The 20,609-nt window shown below is 46.8% G+C and overlaps 1 protein-coding gene across 3 annotated transcripts in view; it reads left to right on the top strand.

The window, feature by feature from the left end:
• LOC119186533 (phosphatidylserine lipase ABHD16A) overlaps positions 1-20,609 on the top strand; it is a 98,114-nt gene that overhangs the window by 71,460 nt on the left and 6,045 nt on the right. For 2 of the 3 annotated variants that reach the window (XM_075879604.1, XM_075879603.1), the window contains exons 18-20: positions 8,507-8,605; positions 9,751-9,797; positions 14,608-14,814. In XM_075879604.1, the coding sequence (XP_075735719.1) occupies positions 8,507-8,605; positions 9,751-9,797; positions 14,608-14,784 (323 nt within the window). In that variant the 3' untranslated portion in view covers positions 14,785-14,814. The remainder of the gene's footprint in view (positions 1-8,506; positions 8,606-9,750; positions 9,798-14,607; positions 14,815-20,609) is intronic. The other variant, XM_075879605.1, reaches the window with a different exon arrangement.

The raw sequence follows: 20,609 nt of genomic DNA, 5'->3' as shown, positions 1-20,609 counted from the left end.
GCACCAAATCATTTACATAAATATTGCCTCGTTTTTGACAGGGCAGCTATGAAACACCACTCTGCTTCTGCATCATCCACCTAGCTAAAAGAAACACTTTTCATGTTGCTATATTATCAGAATATGCTTAGGCATTATCACTTCAATATGTATTCAAACTCACTTTGTGTCCAAAATTTTACTATTGTACAGCTCTAGTCTGCAGTAGCGAGCGACCTGGTGATTCCCTGCTGTGGAACAAAACACGTGAAGTTGCTTGTGCAGTAAGCCACAGTTGTGTTTACATGATGATACCCCTATCATTTAGCAAAGGTTAGGTTGTTCGAATTAGGCATAGCATCAATCAGTGTGCCAGGGAACATAATTGGTCATTAACCCTTTGCAGGTTTGCCTATATCATACCTGCCAAGTCTCCCGGATTTTTCGGGAGACTCTTGGATTCCGACCATTTTTTCCGTTTGTACAGTTGTCATCAAAATCTCCTGGAAATCTGATTTTGTGTGTAATCTGGCCGCATTGACTAAAATGGAGGTCAGTCCACTACAGGGTTTTTGCGACCCCACCGCATTTTATTATAAACGAATTTAAGAGGAATTCATCTAAACATACAGTAGTCTCAATGCTGCAAAACGGCAGCCGATACGAATTCATGAAATTCCTTAGCCAAATTCTACTGTGTCTATGGGCCCATAATTTGAATGTTCCGAACACTTTTCCAAATCGTGGCATGTGGTATGAAATTTAGTACCGAAACCAGCGAACGAAAGCCGATCGAGAGCAGGATGCTCTAAGCTTCAGAAGTATGCGTGTGACCAGCGCACGCATTGTCTTTTACAGTGTATGTGGTTGTTGACACAGTCGCTGTGGATGAAACCATGGTTGTTCTTGACACAGTCTTGTATGGCGACGACACTGGCAGTACCCCGAAAGTGTGTGTGCGTCCAATGCTTGACCAGTCAAAGCAACGCTGCTCTCGGCAAAGTGTGGACAAGACTGTGGCAGATGCGATCATAGAAAGCATAAAACGACTTCGTTTTGAAGGCACGTGCACAGCCACTGCACGCGGATTGAAAATGGATACAGTTTGCCACAACCGCCGCCGTGCACAAAACCACGGTCGCCGCGACGCAATAGTGATCTACGAGCTCTGAGGACACGGGGCTAATGCAGAGGTAGATTGAAGGCAGTAAAGACATGAAAAAAAAAAAAAAAGGCTAGAAGCTTTTTGGTGTTCCTGTCTAAAGAATCTAATAGTGAGCAAAGCCAAAGCTTTGACATGCGCTTTCGTGGCAGCCAGCTGCACCGTTCCATGTGTTCATGTGTGTCCTAGGAAGACATACACGAGTTGTTTTGACGGAAATAAAAATTTTTGCTTGTTGATTTGATGGCACGAGAATTTAGGCTGCCCGCTGAGACTGTCACCGTAGTGGGAAACTTACCTCGTGTGTTCGGCCACTCCAAGCCATTCATTATAAGACCGCAACACCGCTGTTGGCACTTGTGATTGGTACCCCCCCTTCTCCCTTTTGTTTTTGCAGGATCTCTTTCCCCCCCTTTCTTTTGGTGCAAAAAAAAAGGGAAAAAATCCAGTGCGTCCACCCCCCCCCCCCCCCCTCCCAACCAACCCACCCACCCACCGCTATATTTTTGAACTGATATAAAAACCGGTGGTGGTGTAGTCTTGTATACTACAGAGAAATAGATTCAAACAAATTTTGTCAAAAAGTCAAGCCAGTAGTTCACTGAACTAAACTTGTGAGAGTATTTTTAAAATGTGGGAAAACAGTTTGTGGGGATCTGAGGCGCGCCTGCGACCATTTCGCGGGCATTCCGCCACACGGCCACACCCTTTTGCTTTCCTGCCCTGTTAACACCACGTGGCGATAGATGGCGCCACGTGCGGGCACGGCGCGCGGTACGCGCGCGCCGAGAGAGCGGTCTCTTCTCCGTGGACAGCGCCGGGTAAGCACGTGTTTTCCTTCGTCCGCGTCCCCTTTGGGAATCGCGGACGGTAGCCTGCCCAGGATGGCCTTGGGCGTCCCGGGAGGCGTGTTTACTTGAGTGTTGGCTTCGGTAGCGTACGCTAAGCCCAGAGCGGTGCCTAGTGCTTGAAGTGGTCGTACCACAACGAGCCGCACCTGCGTTAGGCCTACGCGTACGAAGTTTGCCCTAACACTCGCGACCAGGCCCATTGGCCATCGTGAGAGTGCGCAGCATAGCCGCGAGAGACCTTTTCCCGACCGGCGTGTCAAAGCTCGCCATTGCCAGCTGCGACGTGCTCGCGGTTTTCCCCTTATTGTGAACGTCCGCGTGCGGGTGCCTTTGCTACCCGCGTCCCGGGAGCGGACGTTGTACTGTTGTTCGGGGTGCCGCCAGAGGCAATAAAGTGTTGTGTACTTTTACATTAGAACACTGTCTATTTGCCGCGCCGCGCTAAACGCCTTGTTAGTTGAGCGCGCGCGGAGCGGGGCGCTACACGCGAGTGAACGGAGTAGCGGCCCTGTGGCTCGCTAAGCGTGAACCCGCGGTGATCGTCCGCTGCAGTTAATAGCGGGGTCACCACACTGGCGCCCAACGCGGTATCAAAGGCTCATTAAGCCTTTGATTAGTCTTAGCCGAGTCGGCCCGCCTTTGCGAATCAGGCTCGCCGCGTTTGCCCGAGTTTTTCTGCTCCGCGTGAGTTCTGTCCGCTGACGCTTTTAGCAGATACCGCATTCCTGGAGAACAGGGCCAGTACCCCCCTTGAGCATCACAATCGCGCACCCTCACATGTCACAAGCCCCAGTCGGGATGACACGAGGCGCTACGTATCAGCTCCCACTGGAGAGGTAGCGTGTTTTGGGTCCGGGGCCATAGCCCAACCCGAACAGTGCACAAGGGCAAATTGGACTACTACTGCTCCCTTTGGAATGCATGGCAGTTCCATGTCACAGCGCCCCGAAACGGCTCTCATTGGAGCTTCCGGGGCGCAGATCGGCACCGCGGCCTCAGCCGTTGCCGAATTTTGCCCGCTGGCTGCTATGCAACCTAGCAGTTTGGTACCCAACGCCGTATCAAAGGCTCATTAAGCCTTTGGTTAGTCTTAGCAAGCCGGTTCGCCTGCGCGATTCAGGCTCGTCGCAACATGTCTGCTCCGTGGCATGCCGCGTTGCACAAAGAGGCCACCGCCTCAATCGACGGGCGCCCTTCGGCGCTCGCCTGTGTCGTCACCCCTTTTTGTGGTGAATACACTCCTGCGTGGTAGCTGACGCGCTATCTCGTGCCCCCTGTTATCTGCCGAGAACCTGGCTTCCGGTGCGACGGCCGCTCGCGGTGCCTTAGCACTGGCAAGCGTCGGGGGCGAAACAGCGGCGAAAAGGGGGAGTCCCCATGAGGACGACCTTGGCTGCTATCCAGGTAAGCGGCGCACTGCGTAGCGGCCGAGCGGGGGGAACTTTCCGAAGGCCACCGTGCCGAGAGCGAACCCGTGACGCCGTGCACGCGGCGGTTGCTGCGGTCCTGAGTGGGCGCGATACCAGACTCCCCCATTTGGGAGAATGGGAGTTGCTTTCGGCAGCGAAGAGCTACTGAAGGCTCAGCAGAGTGATCCGTTTCGAGTCTCGGAGGGACGGAGCGCCGTATACGCTGCTTGCTTTGCGGCGGGCGCCGTTAAACCGTCTTGAGAGGTGCGCCGTTACGCTGCTTGTTCTGCGGCGGGCGCGATTAGGGGGCTGAAACAGCGTGTGTCGCTGAGTCCCCGGCGGATTCATTTTGCTGAACCATGACGGGCTCCTGCTGAAGTATATAGCCACTGACGACGAGTCCATAGACCCGTTTAAGGTGGTTATGCCCAAAAGTCTGAGAGCCGCACTGTTGCGAGCCTCTCATGACGAGCCCATTGCCGGTCACCTGAGTGGCTCTAAAGTTTTTGCGACACTGAGCAAGGTTGTGACTTGGCTTGGCATGAAGCGTGACATTTTTCGCTATTGCCGTTCCTGCTACGTCTGTCAAACGGTGAAATCAAGGGGTGGCAAGCCGCCCGGCTTGATGAAACCGATTGTCAGTGAGCGTCCGTGGCAAGTAGCCACCTGCGATCTAATAGGGCCGTTCCCCAGGAGTAAGCAGGGGTTCATACATCTGATGGTATTTGTTGATCATTTTTCCAAATGGGTGGAGCTGTTTCCGCTGCGGAAAGTGACAGCGCGAGCGGTGCTAGAGAGGCTACAGGAAGTGTTTTGTCGGTTCGGCTTTCCGAAAAGATTGATCACGGACAATGCGTCGTATTTCACCGCTCGGGTGTTTGGTAATACGTGCCGTTCCCTAGGAATAGATCACTGCACCACTTCGCCCTACCATCCCCAGTCCAATTTGACGGAGCGAACTAATCGTACGCTCAAACCGATGTTGGCGGCCTTTGCCGAAAGTCAAAGGGACTGGGCAGACCATTTGAGTGAACTCGCGTTTGCAATCCGAACCTCCGAGAGTCGCTCTACTGGTTTCTCTCCCGCCTTCCTTAATTTCGGAAGGGAGTTGGCAAATCCGGTGACCAGTGTCATGCAATGCCAGCTCGGAGACGAGGAAGAACCGGCAGACTGTTCTGCTTACGCTTCCACACTTCGGGACAGGCTTTGTCGAGCTCTCAGTAGAGCGAGGCAAAGTTTGGCATCGGCCAGGGCCGAGCAAAAGGCCCAGTACGACCGAAAACGTCGCCACCTTTCATTTAAGGTGGGTGACCTCATCCTGAAGCGCAACCACGCTCTTAGCGACGCGAGCAAGGGTTTCTCAACTTCGCTCGCTCCAAAGTGGCTTGGTCCGTACCGAGTGGAAAAAGCTTGGACTCCACTCGCGTACTTGCTGAAAGACCCGCTTTCGGGAAAACTCAGCCGTGCCCATATCGCAGACCTGAAAGCCTTTGCGTCGAGGTCTGACGAGCCTGCGCCAGCGCCCAGTGGCTCTTCGCGCAAGCAACGGCGCACACCCGGCGCGGCGGACCGCATTCGGACCACGCACCGGTATAATCTGAGGAAGCGGTCACCTTAGTGATTTCGCGCCGGACGGCGGGGTTATTTCCGCAACCGAAGGCCCTCATTTCAGCTTTCTAGCCTCAGTTAGCTAACTTCTTTACAGCCAGTGCTTGCAAAGAAGTCTGTTCCACCCAGTTACTGCTGCTGATTGTCATTTGAGTGTTGTTTACTTGATGTTTTTTTTTTTTCGTCTTTTCTTTTTTTTCTTCTCACTGGAGGAGGGGATTGTGAATTGATGCTTTAGCGTGGGGAGAGGGACAAATGACACTCTGCGCTTCCCTTGCGGTGCGCGTTTGGAGAGACCCGACCATCGGAGGTGTGTGTGCGTGTGGCGACAACTTAGGAAGCCACCGACCCCTACACCACTTTGGACTCTAAAGGTGTTCGGAGACCTGCACGAGGCCAGCTGTCGCAGACGCTGTGCACGACTCGACCGACGCCGCAGGACGCCTCGCAGCCAATGGATTTGGCAACCATTATTCCAGCAGAAGGGCCGGCTGTCGCAGCGAGGTCCATCCGAACATCCACCGAGGCGGCGTTCGTCGGACTCGCAGGGCTGTCGTCAACATCAACGAAACGAAGGTGAGCCCGTTCCTCGCGTGAAGGCCTCAACCAGAACCCTCCTCTTGAACTCTCGCATCCACACAATCACCCAAGTCAGACATTACGTGACGCTGCCCCTCCGAGCCGTGGACGCGCTCTTGCGTGAGCATCATGAACTTCTGTTACCCCTCTTCCGCGGAGCCCTTGTATTTGTCAAGTGTATTCTTGTGTTGTTTATTTTTTTTCTTCAGCAGCAGTAGCAGAGCGAGGCTGAGGCTAGCTGTTGCCCATTGCATGACGCCTTTGCATGCATGGGCGACGACCGGCTGCCTTTGCAGACCGGTATATAGGGTGAATTAAGGAGAGGAGGATGTGGGGATCTGAGGCGCGCCTGCGACCATTTCGCGGGCATTCCGCCACACGGCCACACCCTTTTGCTTTCCTGCCCTGTTAACACCACGTGGCGATAGATGGCGCCACGTGCGGGCACGGCGCGCGGTACGCGCGCGCCGAGAGAGCGGTCTCTTCTCCGTGGACAGCGCCGGGTAAGCACGTGTTTTCCTTCGTCCGCGTCCCCTTTGGGAATCGCGGACGGTAGCCTGCCCAGGATGGCCTTGGGCATCCCGGCAGGCATGTTTACTTGAGTGTTGGCTTCGGTAGCGTACGCTAAGCCCAGAGCGGTGCCTAGTGCTTGAAGTGGTCGTACCACAACGAGCCGCACCTGCGTTAGGCCTACGCGTACGAAGTTTGCCCTAACACTCGCGACCAGGCCCATTGGCCATCGTGAGAGTGCGCAGCATAGCCGCGAGGGACCTTTTCCCGACCGGCGTGTCAAAGCTCGCCATTGCCAGCTGCGACGTGCTCGCGGTTTTCCCCTTATTGTGAACGTCCGCGTGCGGGTGCCTTTGCTACCCGCGTCCCGGGAGCGGACGTTGTACTGTTGTTCGGGGTGCCGCCAGAGGCAATAAAGTGTTGTGTACTTTTACATTAGAACACTGTCTATTTGCCGCGCCGCGCTAAACGCCTTGTTAGTTGAGCGCGCGCGGAGCGGGGCGCTACACGCGAGTGAACGGAGTAGCGGCCCTGTGGCTCGCTAAGCGTGAACCCGCGGTGATCGTCCGCTGCAGTTAATAGCGGGGTCACCACAAGTTTCATGAAGACACCACCTAGTGATTACATCAGCAGGTATTAGGCATAAAACAGCCAAACTTGAGAAGTGGCATCCCTGAGTGCCACTTTTCAAGTTGTGAAGAAAAAAGGTGTGCAGCCCTCATTTTTGGTGAACACCTCCAGTTGCGCCTCTTGTGAGACCACCTAATGCATCAACCCTTTCTTTTGTTCATATTGCTGTCCTTACTTTTGCTGTCAAAATTATCGAGTGTAGCTGTTGTCCTTGAATATGTCCAAACTTTTCTAGAGGTATACAATATTAATAAAAATATTTCCATGCAGCAATATCCACAACTGTTCTTGAGGGGTGAGGGTTGCATTTCGGCAGGGGATCGTTCCAATGCACTTATCGGTCAAGTTATTGCACAGATGTGCAAAGACACATGGTGACTGGAAGCTTAAGTCACCTCTCTTAAAAACGAAAATAAGAGGAATACTTTGACATTTTGATTGATAAGTTCTACCAATCTGAAGAAGAGGAAAATTCAGACGCTATCATAAAAAAAAATATTTGACCAAAATTCAATGCCATTGCAACAGTACAACTGCCCTTTGAAATCATGGTAAGATAATTCTCCTTGAGCTTACGAAGACTTCGGTATAAGATATGTGTGACTTAGCGTTACGCTAATTGCAAGGGTGATGCGAGAGACTCTCAAAGATGGAAAAGTGGGACATATGTATATGTGTCACTGTCGCACAAAGGGTAAAAAAGAGTAGGGCTGCAATATTTTAAACGAGATTATGATGGCAACTAGCCCCGAAACGTGTTTTGTTGAAGCACCTTTGCACTTTTTTTTTAGGACGATAATCTTTCTCGGGGACCTTCGACGCAAAAATTTTGGTCTGTCTGTCTGTCTGTCCATTTCTTCGTTTGTTCACTCTTAACGGCATCTGGTACTTGAAATGGTCGACCCCATCCGCAGCGCCCACCAATGTTGCTCAAGGTTGAGAGCTCATGCTTGTGCGATTGTCAATTAAAAAGCAATTATTGCCCACGTCTGGGGCACCATAACAACACGTATATATTCTGCATGTGCGCCTTTTACTAGAAAAGGCATACATAAGTAATTTTAAGGACCATAGCGCTTATCACACTGCGCTGACCATTCAACTCTTGCACAGAACGGGGAGTGTTTCCAACGCTTTGCTAAGACGAGACGATGGTGGCACCTACCCATTGCCTTGCATTCTACACCTTATCACCTCTAAGATGGGGGCGCACACCGGTCTCAGAGCCACGCGCTTTGTTTTCTAAGAAAACTGCCAGATGGTGCTCATGACTCGCGTGTGACGTGACTTTATGCTCTCGTTGGCCTCCGCTGCATGCTCGAGGCACTCTAACGCAGCGCCTCCAGAATACCACTCACCAATTTTCTTGCAGAGAACATCAAATAAATGTCTTGTTCACTCTCTTCACGCGCAAGACTATCATCTTTCGATGACATTTGCAGAAACATGCAGATACGGGGCCAATTTTTTTAATCATAAACATTGAAATAAGTTTGTGTTGCTTTTTTTTTTTATTTTTCCTGTTTCTTGGCTTTTGCATTTCCTTGCTGTTTTCTTCATTTCTTATGGCCCTTCAAGAACGTATGAGCATGGTTGCTGTATTAAAAATTTTTGCTAGTTTTTTTTTTTTTTTTTAATTGGTAAGCTTCTGAATATTCACATTGACATTCACCTCACAGCTTCTCGGCTGGCATCCTGGGATTTTTGCAACACAGTAAAAGGACTTTGGGCAGTAGTTAACTTAACCTTTTAAAGAGCATAATGCCTTGTCTTTGTAGTGGTTCTTTGGAACGAAGGTGGTGTGGATGAAGATGCCTGCATGGAGAGGCTGGCGGCCTACATCAGGGAAAATGGACAGTCATTCCCTATGCTCATCGGTGGGCTTCTTTCTCTCTTTTGTATTTTTTTTTCTAGACACACAGACAGTAATATTTCATTAGGGGTCTGTGAATAGTAGTTTTTGAAACCAAATTTAATATGAATTCGTAAGTGCTAGGTGCAAATCAAATAGAATGTGAAGTATTTTTATATGGCTTGCAAATCAATCTACAGCCCTCTTTCTCATCACTAATTATCAAGTCTTTCTTTGTGTCATAGCGCTTGTAACATTCAGTCGACTCTCGGTAATTCAAACTCGAAGGCACCTCTTAATTTGGTTTGATTTATCAAGAAGTTTGCATTATCATAAGTTCTCAGATAGATGACTCTCGGTGGGGTGACAGCACACATTATGATTAGGCATTGATTTTATCACATTTCAAAATTTTTTAAGTCTTTTTAATCCCTAATTGCACACAGTGAACAGAAAGCAGGGGTGTAAAGTCGACAAGTTTAATGGCCATTTACTGCTGATCAGACCTTTTCAATACATCGTCAATTGCGAACTGCTTCATTGCTATAGGTATGTGCCTTCAGCACGAAGCTCTCCATACGGGTTGAGAAGTATCACAGTTTACCATGCGTGTGCTTTGTTTCAAACATTTGTTTACTTGCAAAACCTCTTTTCTTGAAGGCTTCAGGTGCCCATTTTTCATTTTTAGACTGTTAGGATTATATGAGCTCGCAAATTTTTTAAATTATAGGAAAGCAACTGATATTTTCTGGTATGGACCTGCAAAAAGTATGAATGAACGGAATGATGGAGTTTGAATTAAGAGACTTTTAAATACATTGAAAGAATAGAGGGCCAACCAAAAAATTGAATTTTTTTAATTAACCAAATGTTTGAATTATCAGAGTTTGAATTATCGCGAGTCTGCTGTAATGTTTGTGTCATTGACTCTAACAGCTATTTATGAAAAACAAAGTCGTTGAATTTGATCTCTCTACTGTATTGATATGTATGAAAACTTTCAATTGTTTTTCAATTTAGTCATAATCTGCATAGCAATGAGCACCTCATTTATGTATGGGCAGCTTGTGGAGGTGGTAAGGTGCACTTTCATTGCTTCATCACGAGTGCCCTGTTCTTCGGGCATTACTGTAATGTTTATGCTTTTTCTCACTATTCTCATGTTTTCAGGGGACGACCTGAATGTGGATGTCAAGATACAGCTCATACTCTTTCTGGTAATATTATACATACTTTATACTCTTTTATTAGTGGATAGACATTGTGATAGCATGAGGCGTCACCAATTTCTGATTAAGTGCTTTGGTATTTCAGGTTTAAAACTGTTCTATTGGGCTGTCACACATGCTGTACCCTATCTGTACTTTGTTGCTTTACATACAAGGCAATGAAAGAAGTGTGAATTTAAGGGCTCATTTTCTTGGTTAGATGCAGTATTAATAAGAACTGACAATGGTGCCCCCGTAAGTATAGGGAATGTATTAGAGGTAATTGTAACATCAATGTGAAAAAAAAAGTAAACGAATGGATAACTTGCCAGCAGCAAGTTGTCTTTTCGTCCACTTTTCTTTCTTAATGGTGGCAAGCTATCTTTTTGTCGACTTCTTTTTCACATTTACATTACAATTTCTTCAATGAACATCCCCTATACTTTTGTTGGCATCATTGTCTGTTATTTCTCATTAACATTCAAGGCAATGTCATTTAGCTGAAACCGAATTAAAGTGGCTCTATTACTTAAGGCCAAGGTTGCATGCACATGTACAGAGGAGTGCGCTGTTGAAGGGAACACCGGAGTGCGTGTCATTTTCTTGGCACCACTGGTTGCTGGTTGCGGCAATTAGTTTGACGCAGGAGCAGTGAGCGCTGTGGGCGGCGTTTTTTTGTCGTCTGCTACAATTGCGGCCACTGTTCAGCTCATCGCAAAATTTTGAAAATACTTGCTTTTTTTTTTTTTTGCTAAAAGGAAAATGAAGGAATAATCTACAATCAGATAAATGTCATTTGACATAATCAGTAGGCGTCTTTCGTTCGCCTTCTCATTAGATAAAGAATTGCCCGCTTCAAGGAAGCTTCCTGGTGGCGCCAGTTAAAGACGCTTGTAAATTGTTTGTTCACCTAACGCACTGTAGCCGCTCAAATCTGCATTGTAGCAAATGAAATACGCACTCTACAAGAAAAATATTCTTTTATTTAGCGACACTAGAAAAAGACGTCATTAAAGGAAAGGGTATGCTTCTTGAGCTGCCTAAAACGTTATTGAGGTAGTATTTTACATAATCTAGTTTTATGTCAGTGTTGGCATAACTTTCCATCTGAGCGTGGCCATGCAGCCTACAGACAAATTTCAAAACGCAGGGACGACTGGCTTCGCGACGAGCTCAAGAGCGACCGCAACTGTAGCAGATGACAAAAGAGCGCCGCCCATAGCACTCACTGCTCCTGCGCGAAACTAGTTGCCGCAGCCGGCCGGCGGTGGTGCCGAGCAGACGACATGCGCTCCGGTGTTCCGTTTAATAGTGGACCTTTCTATACACATATAGTTATAGAGTCATGTTAGGTAATATATTTTTTTATTCCTTGCTTTCTATGAAGTTTAAGTTTATTTAAAGTTAATTCACAGTTTTGACAATTGATGAGACATGAATATTTAAAGCTGCAGTAAAAGGTGCCTAGCTAGGCTTCTAGCACCACGAGTACAGCAGGCAACACCGGACAACTGCACAAAAGAACACACGCATGTGCACACACACACACGCACGTGTGGGAGGGAGAAGAAAATTAAGGTGGGCAGATGAGATTAAAAAGTTCACAGGTATGACGTGTCAACAGAAGGCACAGGGCCGAGTTGATTGGTGGAACGTGGGAGAGGCCTTGGCCCTGCAGTGGCCATAGTTCGGCTGATGATGATACGGGCATGTACTGTCAGCGTTAAATTAAACCCGAACAGAGGCAAGCCTTCATGATGGTATACTGCACATCATCCAGTTGTCACGATTGACAGACACTCGCATCCTATTCAGCAGCTCTGGGCATATATGCGTGCCTGTGCATGGAAATAACTGAATGGCGCGCACTGTACCTTCACAAAGGCTTGCCACTGTTCAGTTTTTATTTGATGCAGTAGTACATGAATTGGACAATTAGAAATGGACTACTAGTTAAGCGCAGCATTATAAAGAGCAATGAACTGAATAAGTTCTAACTATAAATATAAGTGTATAGGTACACTGTTTTTTGATAATTGCGGATAGATATTTTTGGTAACACAGCAACAAATGAATAAATGAAAAGAAAATTGAAAACTTTATGTAGCATGACGATAGTTATAGCGCGAGAACAAAACAACGACAAAGAGAAAAGGACACGGACACTTCTTGTCTCTTTGTCGTCGTTCTGTTCTCACGCTATAACTATCGTCATGTCATACTAACTAGCCTAAACTGCCACATTTCTAAAGTACGTTCTGCAGCACTTGCACAAAACAAGTTATTTTCCAGGGGAGTATTGTTCCGGTTTTTTTCTGAATGTTGATATAGAGAATGTTTCATGTTATTGACTAGCACATGTTCATCATGGAGGAGATTATGCATTTGCCATTGTAATAATTGGAAGTTAATCCATGTCTTCACTTTAAGAATCTTTCTTGATCTTAATGTGCAATTGGTTGTGGCATTGGTTTACTTCAGAGTTCTAGCAGTTACATGCTTTTTCAGATGAGTTTTGTTTATACATATCTCCGATAAAATTTATGATTAAAAGCTGGCAAAAACTTCCAAGGACGAGCTCAACTAGTAATACTTTTCATATTTTAGCATTACCTCTCGGACTAGCTGGGTTAATCTTCGTGGCACTTTAGGTAAATGGCAGCACAGAATTTATGTGCAATTGCAAGCTAGAACAAGTTAATTCCTGCTGATGAAGCAAAACGTGCTGGCATATGAAGTCTTCGAAAATATGTGTTGTTTTTGGTCACAATACAGTACAGGGACATGGCACCTAAATACTAGTTAACAAACTTTTTCTAAACAAGTTTTAAATTATTCATCTCGAGCCACATACTGCATTTACAGAATGGAAGCCAAGCAGTAATTAAGCATCTGCACAAAAACCTTTGCTAAGTGTCAAATTGAAAATGTGCATTCATGAAATTTTTCCTTTGTACACTGATTTATTCGCTATTTATTAGTGCGATGTCGCAGCATGTTGCTACATAATTCGGACGTGCAGCTTCATCAATATGCTAAACGCAAGGTACTTGCTCAGGAGTTCAACTTCACTATATATTTGGATTTGATAGTTGTGCCTCAATATTACGGGTTCAAAAAGTTATTTGAGGAATTAAATAAGCTAGTGTCACAGAGGAACTTGTGCGACTACCGTCTACCTTTTCAAGTTAACTTAGCGTAAGAGACTCCTCTTCCCACTAAAAGTGAGCCCTTAATATTCATTCCTAATATAAAAAATTGCTGATTATATATTAAAAGCTTTAAAAGCTCGTTAATTCAGAAAAAATCGTTCATTTAGACAATCCTCGAAGCAAGCCAAGCTAAGCGTGACACAAAAAAGAAAAAATGGTGATCATTGGCAAGTGAAACAGCCGAGGGCTTTCAGAAATGCATGATTGTCATCCACAATTGTTTTGTTGACCACATTTTCAGCAAAGTGGCAAACTTGCTATAACGCGATAGTGTTCCAGAGCTCGTTTCACAGAAATTCCGGCATCAGCATTGGTGTATTTGATTAGCGAAATCTTTTCCGTGACCAAAAAATTGAAAAAAATGCAAATAAAATAAATAATAGAATTTTTTTGCTTTGAGAGAATTAATTTAGACAGTCCGCGTGACAAGCAGGCGTTTTATCACAGAGCCACAATATTTGTTGGAACTGCTTTGGAATATGACACTACTTATATGATTGTCATGTAGTGAATGGAGTCTCTTTAATGCATTATATGGTATTGTGTGCCAGGAAGGTAGAATCGCACAAGGCATGAAAACTTGTGAATTGAGCAACAAGTGGGTCTTTTAAATGTCCACCTATTACAGAGCTCTTAGATATATTTCAGATATGATTTCTTAGATATGATCAGCAGTAGAACCATAATCTAAGTTGACGATTGCGTAGGTTCATGTGTTACCCTGAGGATGCATAGTAGGGCTCTTCACTCATTCGCGAAAGGAATAATCATGGCATAGTGGGCACTTAACAACGGTGCTTGCAGTAGGCGTTCGATGATACCTTGAAACGGCTAGTTGAGTTGAGGCAATGTCGAGGCATGCACTGAAAACCTAAGCAGGCTAGCTGTTCAAAAAGCAATGTACACAATGCCCAATCACACATCACGGTCTGCTCCTGAAAGCGAAGCTAAAGCATCCTCCAATTCTGTTTTCATTTTTTACTTGGAGCACATGAACTTGCCAGTTGCCCTCCATGATTGTGCATGAGTGAGCCAGGTTTCTTCTAGAGCAGATCTGGTGCTCAGCAGTTTCGTTTGGACTCTAGCATCAGCTATGTGCATGCCTCAGTACTGTCATGATCATGCTGACAAGCATGATTTTGTCCCCAGTCAATGCGGTTTTTAGTAGCTTCAGTTTAAAATCAATTTTTCTTTTATTTGTGTGTTTGTATGCTAGCAAAGTGGCTCAACATTTATATATGCGATTCCCACTAAGTTATCACGGCAAGTCCTGCATTCAGCAGTGTTCTGCTGATCTTGTTTCAAGTTTGGTCCCAGCTACAGCGGCTGAATTTGAATGGGGGTGAAATGCAAAATGCTTGTTTAGTGCTTTTATTTGGGTGCATAGCGAAAAAATTCAGGTTGTGCAAATTTATTATAATGTTCCCCACAATGGTATGCCTCTCAGAGATTGTATTTTTGTCAGATGAACCACTGAGCTATTTTTTTTTCTTTTTTTTTTTGCATGCACATGCTGCCAAAGTACTCCTGTTGAGATATTATGTGGTGGAACTGTTCTTTGTCAGGTTTTGCACACTTTTGTTATCTACACTATGCCACACTCGCAGGCCCGCAAGCACATGGTGGACTTCAACTCTACCCATTGTACGCCATTGCCATCAGGGCTGTTCCAGGCCCCATGGGACCTGATACAGGCAGCTGACCCCAACGGTCGAGGTGCGGATGGCTTTTGCCGCGTGTCAGCCGACATGTGCGGCCCACCCCCTACGGGAGATGCGCCTTGAAAAAGGCTTGCGCCGGCGCTACTACTGCTGGTGGGCTCTCTTTTGTCACTTCTGCACTGCTGTTCTTGGTGGCTGGTGGAAATGTTTTGAGCACTCCTGTTTTTGGCTTTCGTACTCTCACTACTCATCCCTGTTCACATGCTTGGGGTGTATGCTGGGAATCGCAATTTGGCAGCACATTTCCTTTCCTTCCTCTCCGCTCTCTCTACGCTCGGGACTGTTTTCACTGTTTTGTAGAAGTTCACGCAATATCAGCAGAGCACTTCTTGATATGCTGCAGCATGGAGACCTCCTTTTGCCCGACAACTATCGTTGAGTTGAGCATTGTCTTCTGTAGCATGGTAACCTGGCTTAACTTTTGCTTTCTTTCTGACCAGCCCTGGAGGTGCAGGTTAAGCTTTAGTGGTTGTAAAGATCATGCATGGTCATTAATATTGTCGTGGTTCGCTCAGAACAGGTATTTATTGCCACAAGTACAACAAGTGCTTCGTCATACTCGAGGAATGGACTTCTGAGCCAAGCTCGCCAAACATTTTTTGTTGCGAAGTGCTCACCTGCTAAGCAAGTTGGTCATTGTCTTCATTCTCACCAGGATATGGTTGGTATTAGCAGAGTCCTTCAATGCTTTCTGTACACGAAACTCCGCCCAAAGGTTGATATAGGGACAAAGTCTCCTGCTAGCGGCGCCACCAGTCGTAAGGGGGCCACAAGCCGCCGCCAGTGCTGGGATTATATGCGCACTATTGTTGACGTTTCGACGTGATTATGTGTGTGCTGTTCTTCCTGTTACCGTTTATTAAACGTCACTGAACACGGCAATGCCATTAAATCAGTATAAACGTGATCCAGTGTCGACGACGAATGAAAGCTGTTTACTTAAGAATGCACACGTGGTTTGCTTGGGAGTGCGGACCAACCTTATAAATAGCAGCGCGCTTAAAGTGTTTTAACATCACGCGATAACGCATTGTGTTAAGAATTACCTCATAGCCCAATTACATGCGTACTTTCGATGTCTCGAAGCGGTACATCGTTGCTCGCCAGGGTTTAAAAACGATGCTCATGCTCCGTGCTCCCGATGTAAGCAGCTACTGCTGGATCTGCTCGACAACGTGTTCGCGCCTGCCCAAAGGGCGATTCTGTTTATGCAGTAGTAAAGCTTTCTATTTTGGCAGTGCCACAGATATGGGGGGGGGGGGGGGGGGGGGAAGGTGAACAGAATGAAACACAACTAGGTAAAACAGGGGCAATCACATTAGTTTATATCCGGCTCGTCTCTCGCGCGCTGCTACCCGAGTAATCGAAGAGAATGGTTGAGCTAGATTTTTTATTCTGGACTTTTCAATTGAGTCTGCATCCAAATGCGATCTTGTTCTGGACACACGTTTGTGAGCGTCGATCGCTTTCTTGACGCGGGTACTTTCAATGTCCCGATTATAGCAGCTCAGCGCTTTTGCGACCGCTCGCTTCAGCACTAAGGGTGCTTCTTCAATAGGCAGGAGTTTAACTTGCCTAACATCCGAGTGATCCCTTTTTCACACGCAATTTAGTCAAGACACCCATCTCTTGACGTTTCCTTATATTTACTGCTTAGAGCAGCATTAATTACCAGCCGATAACCCACGATTTTTTCGGGAAGGGAAGTACAGCAGCCTAGTCTGAAAGTTCCTTTCAATGCCAGTGCTAGCTGCTCACCGACCTTTGCCACACCACGGCCGGACTACAGTGGCGGCACGCGCGCACTTCCACCAGGCAGTGCACCCCTCGCCCCTCTAGTCCGGCCAAGGCCACACTGTCTAGGTACCATACCATACTTTTTTATGCTTGGGGAAGGGAGGACAGGGTTACGATTTAAAGCATGTAGTGAATCTGAAATTTGGTACTAATGATACGGCGCCTAGTATTTAGGTGTGTACCTATAAATGTAAGCTTCCCATCAGGTGCATTTAATGAGGAACAAGTTCGAAAACATGTTTTATTTACACAAAATACACAGAAAACACCTGGGAGAAGAGAAGCACTAGAAGCTATTATGGCCGTGTTCAGTAATGTTACACACTCAGTACCTTGTAAGGGGAGGGGGGTGGGATTTAGTCAAGTTTTCTGCTTTCTGTCCCCTCACGTGCTTCTTTCTGTCCTACGTCACCTGGATCCTCGGAACGGCATCAGTGCGAAGCCTCGGTCTCTCGCTGAAGCAACACGACCACCCCATTCATGATGTATTCATCGGTTCTTATAACGGCAGGAGCATCAAAATGCTTTTCGAAAACCCGAACGTTCTTGCTGTCGAAGTTGAAACCGCCAGCTTCCACCCGTGGTATAGATCTCATCCATTTCTCCCGAAGTTCGGCGCTACTGGGGAAACATGTCGTCGACGGAGCACTCGCCCTTGAAGTTCTCGTGACGCTAATGCAGAAACTTTGTTCGAAGGAATACCGCGAGCTGCTTTTACACAACGCCTTCGAGCTGCCGCCGCTGCCAATGCGTTCTGCCGGGCAATGGCCGGACGCAACGGAGCGATGGCCCCCCTGTCCCAGCTTTCGCCGCGTAGCGGCCGCTCTTGGCAGCATATCAAGCTCTCCCATAGAGTGACGGAGAAGTTTCGTGACCAGAACTGTATTAAAGGACTCTGGTATTGCTCTCCCTCCAGAAAGCATTGTCCTGGTGTTCCCTCAAAGCAGCTAGCGAGAAGGTGGATATGGGTGGCAATATTGTATAATTACAAATTTGCTAGTATTATATCTTCAAAAAAGCAGTCATTTCACTCATTTATATTTAAAGATCGTTATTTTTGCTTCAAGTCAGGTGCACTTTCTCGTACACGGCAAACTCATTTATTTCATGATGATGTTAAAAGGAATCTTCCAACTTTGTCTGAGATGGACCCCCCTTCCTCTTTTTTTCTTCCTATCTAAATGTGCAATCCTGTGGGAAAACTTTTCAAAAGCGAAAGTTATGATCCTGCAGAATTTCTCCCAAAGGTAATACCGTATTTACTCGATTCTATCGCGCCATCGATTGTAACGTGCACCCGGTTTCGACGACGGAAAAAAAAAAAGACATCGATTGCAACGCGCACCCATTTTTCTCGTTGGCCCGCACGATCACACCACTCGAAAAGACGACTCCTTTCGGGAGCGTCTTCCATTTAATTATGAGGTACGGGAGAAGCTTGTGCCCATCTGACGTGTAACAGAGCATTGCGTCACTGTAGTTTTACCGTGGACCGATGTCAGCACGCGAACTTGCCTCGCCCCCTTCTTCTCGACAGTTGTGGTACAGGCATGTCGAAGTAAAGAGGCGTCTGATCGGCATTCCCGATTTGCCCAAGCAGATAGCCGTTGTTGTGCCGCAAGTTTAGGACGAACCTCTGAAAACTGTGAAGCTTTTCATCGTACTCCTCTCGAAACTTTTCGCATATGCCCGTTCGCCTTCGGAGGGAAAAGCTTTTTCTCTTCATAAATTTAGTTAGCCAGCACCTGCTCGCTTTAAACTGGCTCCGCATTAGCGCTTTTTCTATTCTAAGGCTAACTGCATAGCCCGCACTTGGAGCAGTTCTGTTGTCACGGGCCGCTGTGCCGCTCTTTGCTCAAGCACATACTCGCCGAGCAGCTCTTCAATTTGTGGAAACCGACCCTGCTGTGGTCCCCTGAAGCCTTTGCGTGAAGCTTTGCTGTCGACAATCTTCTGCTTTTGTTTCCGCCATTCCCACACGCAAGTTTTGGGAACTCCCAACGGCCGCGATGCAGCCCATTTCTGTCCGTTTCTACACACGCGATGACTTCTTTTAAAAGCGGCATCATGCTGCACTCGAGTTTTTGGAGTGGTCCTTCCATGCCGTCGACGCTAATGCACTACAAGATGACGAACTCCTCAGCACTCGTACGAAGTGTCACACATGGGAAACATATAGGCAGAAATGGCCGACGCGCCATGCTGACGCACGTAGGGGGTGGCCATTTCGGATATGCCGATGGCAATAGAATGACCGTATTCAGATTTTTTTTTTTTCGTACTCGATTCTAACGCGCATGCAATTTATGAACTCGCTTAACCGGAAAAAAAGGTGCGCGCTAGATTCGAGTAATTACGGTATATAATAGTGAAACACCTAAAGATTCTAGTTATTGGCATGCGGTGTTCGTCAAACTCAAAAATTGAAGGTACTGGCTTCGTGTAATATATGGGAATTCTAGAGTTGTGTTGCGTTTTCTCATTTTCCTTTTTTTTTTACACTTTATCGAGTACAAATGCAGTTTCTATCTTTATTTCATCCGGGATAAACAGATGCTTGGACATCGAGGATGGACCTCTTTCAAAGATCCGTAGTTTGAAAAAAAAACAGAGGAATATTTTTGGTCTATTGTGATGGATGGATGGAAGGATGGATAAAAACTTCATTGGGCTCCTGAAGGATTTCATCCCTGTTTTATAGGGGGAGGATCACGAGCTGCTCTCACTAGGGAAGGGGAGGCCTAGCCTCACCGCCACATCGTGGGCCTTCTGGAAAGCCTTGAGTTATTGTATGAGGACCAGGCTCTTAAGCATGAAATGAAAGGCATTTTCCAAGAATTCTTGACATCTTCCTTGTAAGGGGGGGGGGGGAGGGGGGGCACCTTCAGAGCTTGTGGCTAAGATCACTGCGATTGTGGTAGTCTGAGCAAAGTTCTGAAATGTCAAAGTAATGGCTATAGGTTACGAGGCTGGGATATGTTCCCCTCTGCAGCTTGCGAAGGGAGATTGCCTGTGGCCTAGACAGCTTTTCATGTGGCAGTGGAAAGAACCTACGGCTTAATTCGTAGTGCTTTGTGGTATGCTTTATTTTTTATTTACAAAAATATAGCAGGTTTTACATTGCAAACTAATCAAAATTTAAGGGGAGACATGTCTCTTGGGACAAGAAAATTCGCCCGAAAATCGAACTTTCAAAAGTGTCATTTTGGTACTCTTTCTACCATCGCGCTCCTTTGTGCAAGTTTTCGGTTACAAATTCTACGTATTAGCGTCGTAACAGTCAATCAAAGATGCGTTAGCACGCCCCCAGCCCTTTGAATTATGGACAAATCGCGCTTATTTCGGCTGGCTGTAACACTTGAACAGCGCGCCTCAAAGCGGCCATTTTGATATCGTTGAAAAGCTCTTGCATTGTTTCTTTTTTTATCGCTCGGTCTGGTAATGCTGAGCTTGCCACTCTCAAATAAAAAGGTAAAAGAAAGTAGGCGTAAAAAGTCATTGGCTACTTCCGATCACGTGGCTAAAATGGCGTTGTCTGATTGGCTTATAGCGCTGTATTTGAAAACCTGGTGAGTTGAGGTGCCATTTTGGTTTAGGTTACGATCCTACGATGAACGTGCTTGGAAGACCGAGAAAGTTCTACTCGGTGTGTCAGATTGGCCGAAGGATAGCCAAAATGAAAAAGACGGGCTAGCGGCACTACATCACTGGTTTCTGCAAGCAATCGGCAAGGGAGCCTCGTTCCTTCGGCATCCGATAACAACAATGGAGGTGATTGCGGTCAGCTCCACAAATGCACAGTATCGCGCCGCTCTGGAACTGGTGAGCAAGTGACTCACGGTGCCAAGGCATCAGGCATTGTCGGCGCAGGTAATAGCAGTCCGCAAGATAAGGGCATGCCGTTGTCCGGCTCCACAGGTGATAAGCAAGCGACTTGTGACAATGCAACTGACAGTGATCCGCCCGAGAACGATGGCATTTTTCCCGCCGACTTTACCCTTGTGCGAGTTCACACTAAAGCTGTCATGAGCACCGACATAGCCCAAGTGAGTGCTTGTGAGCAGGTCATGCCTGAACGAGTTGAGTCGACA

Source organism: Rhipicephalus microplus, chromosome X, assembly GCF_043290135.1.
Source record: "Rhipicephalus microplus isolate Deutch F79 chromosome X, USDA_Rmic, whole genome shotgun sequence".
NCBI lineage: Eukaryota > Metazoa > Arthropoda > Arachnida > Ixodida > Ixodidae > Rhipicephalus > Rhipicephalus microplus.
Note: the sequence above shows the minus strand (reverse complement) of the source record. Positions and strands in the feature narration are given on the sequence as shown.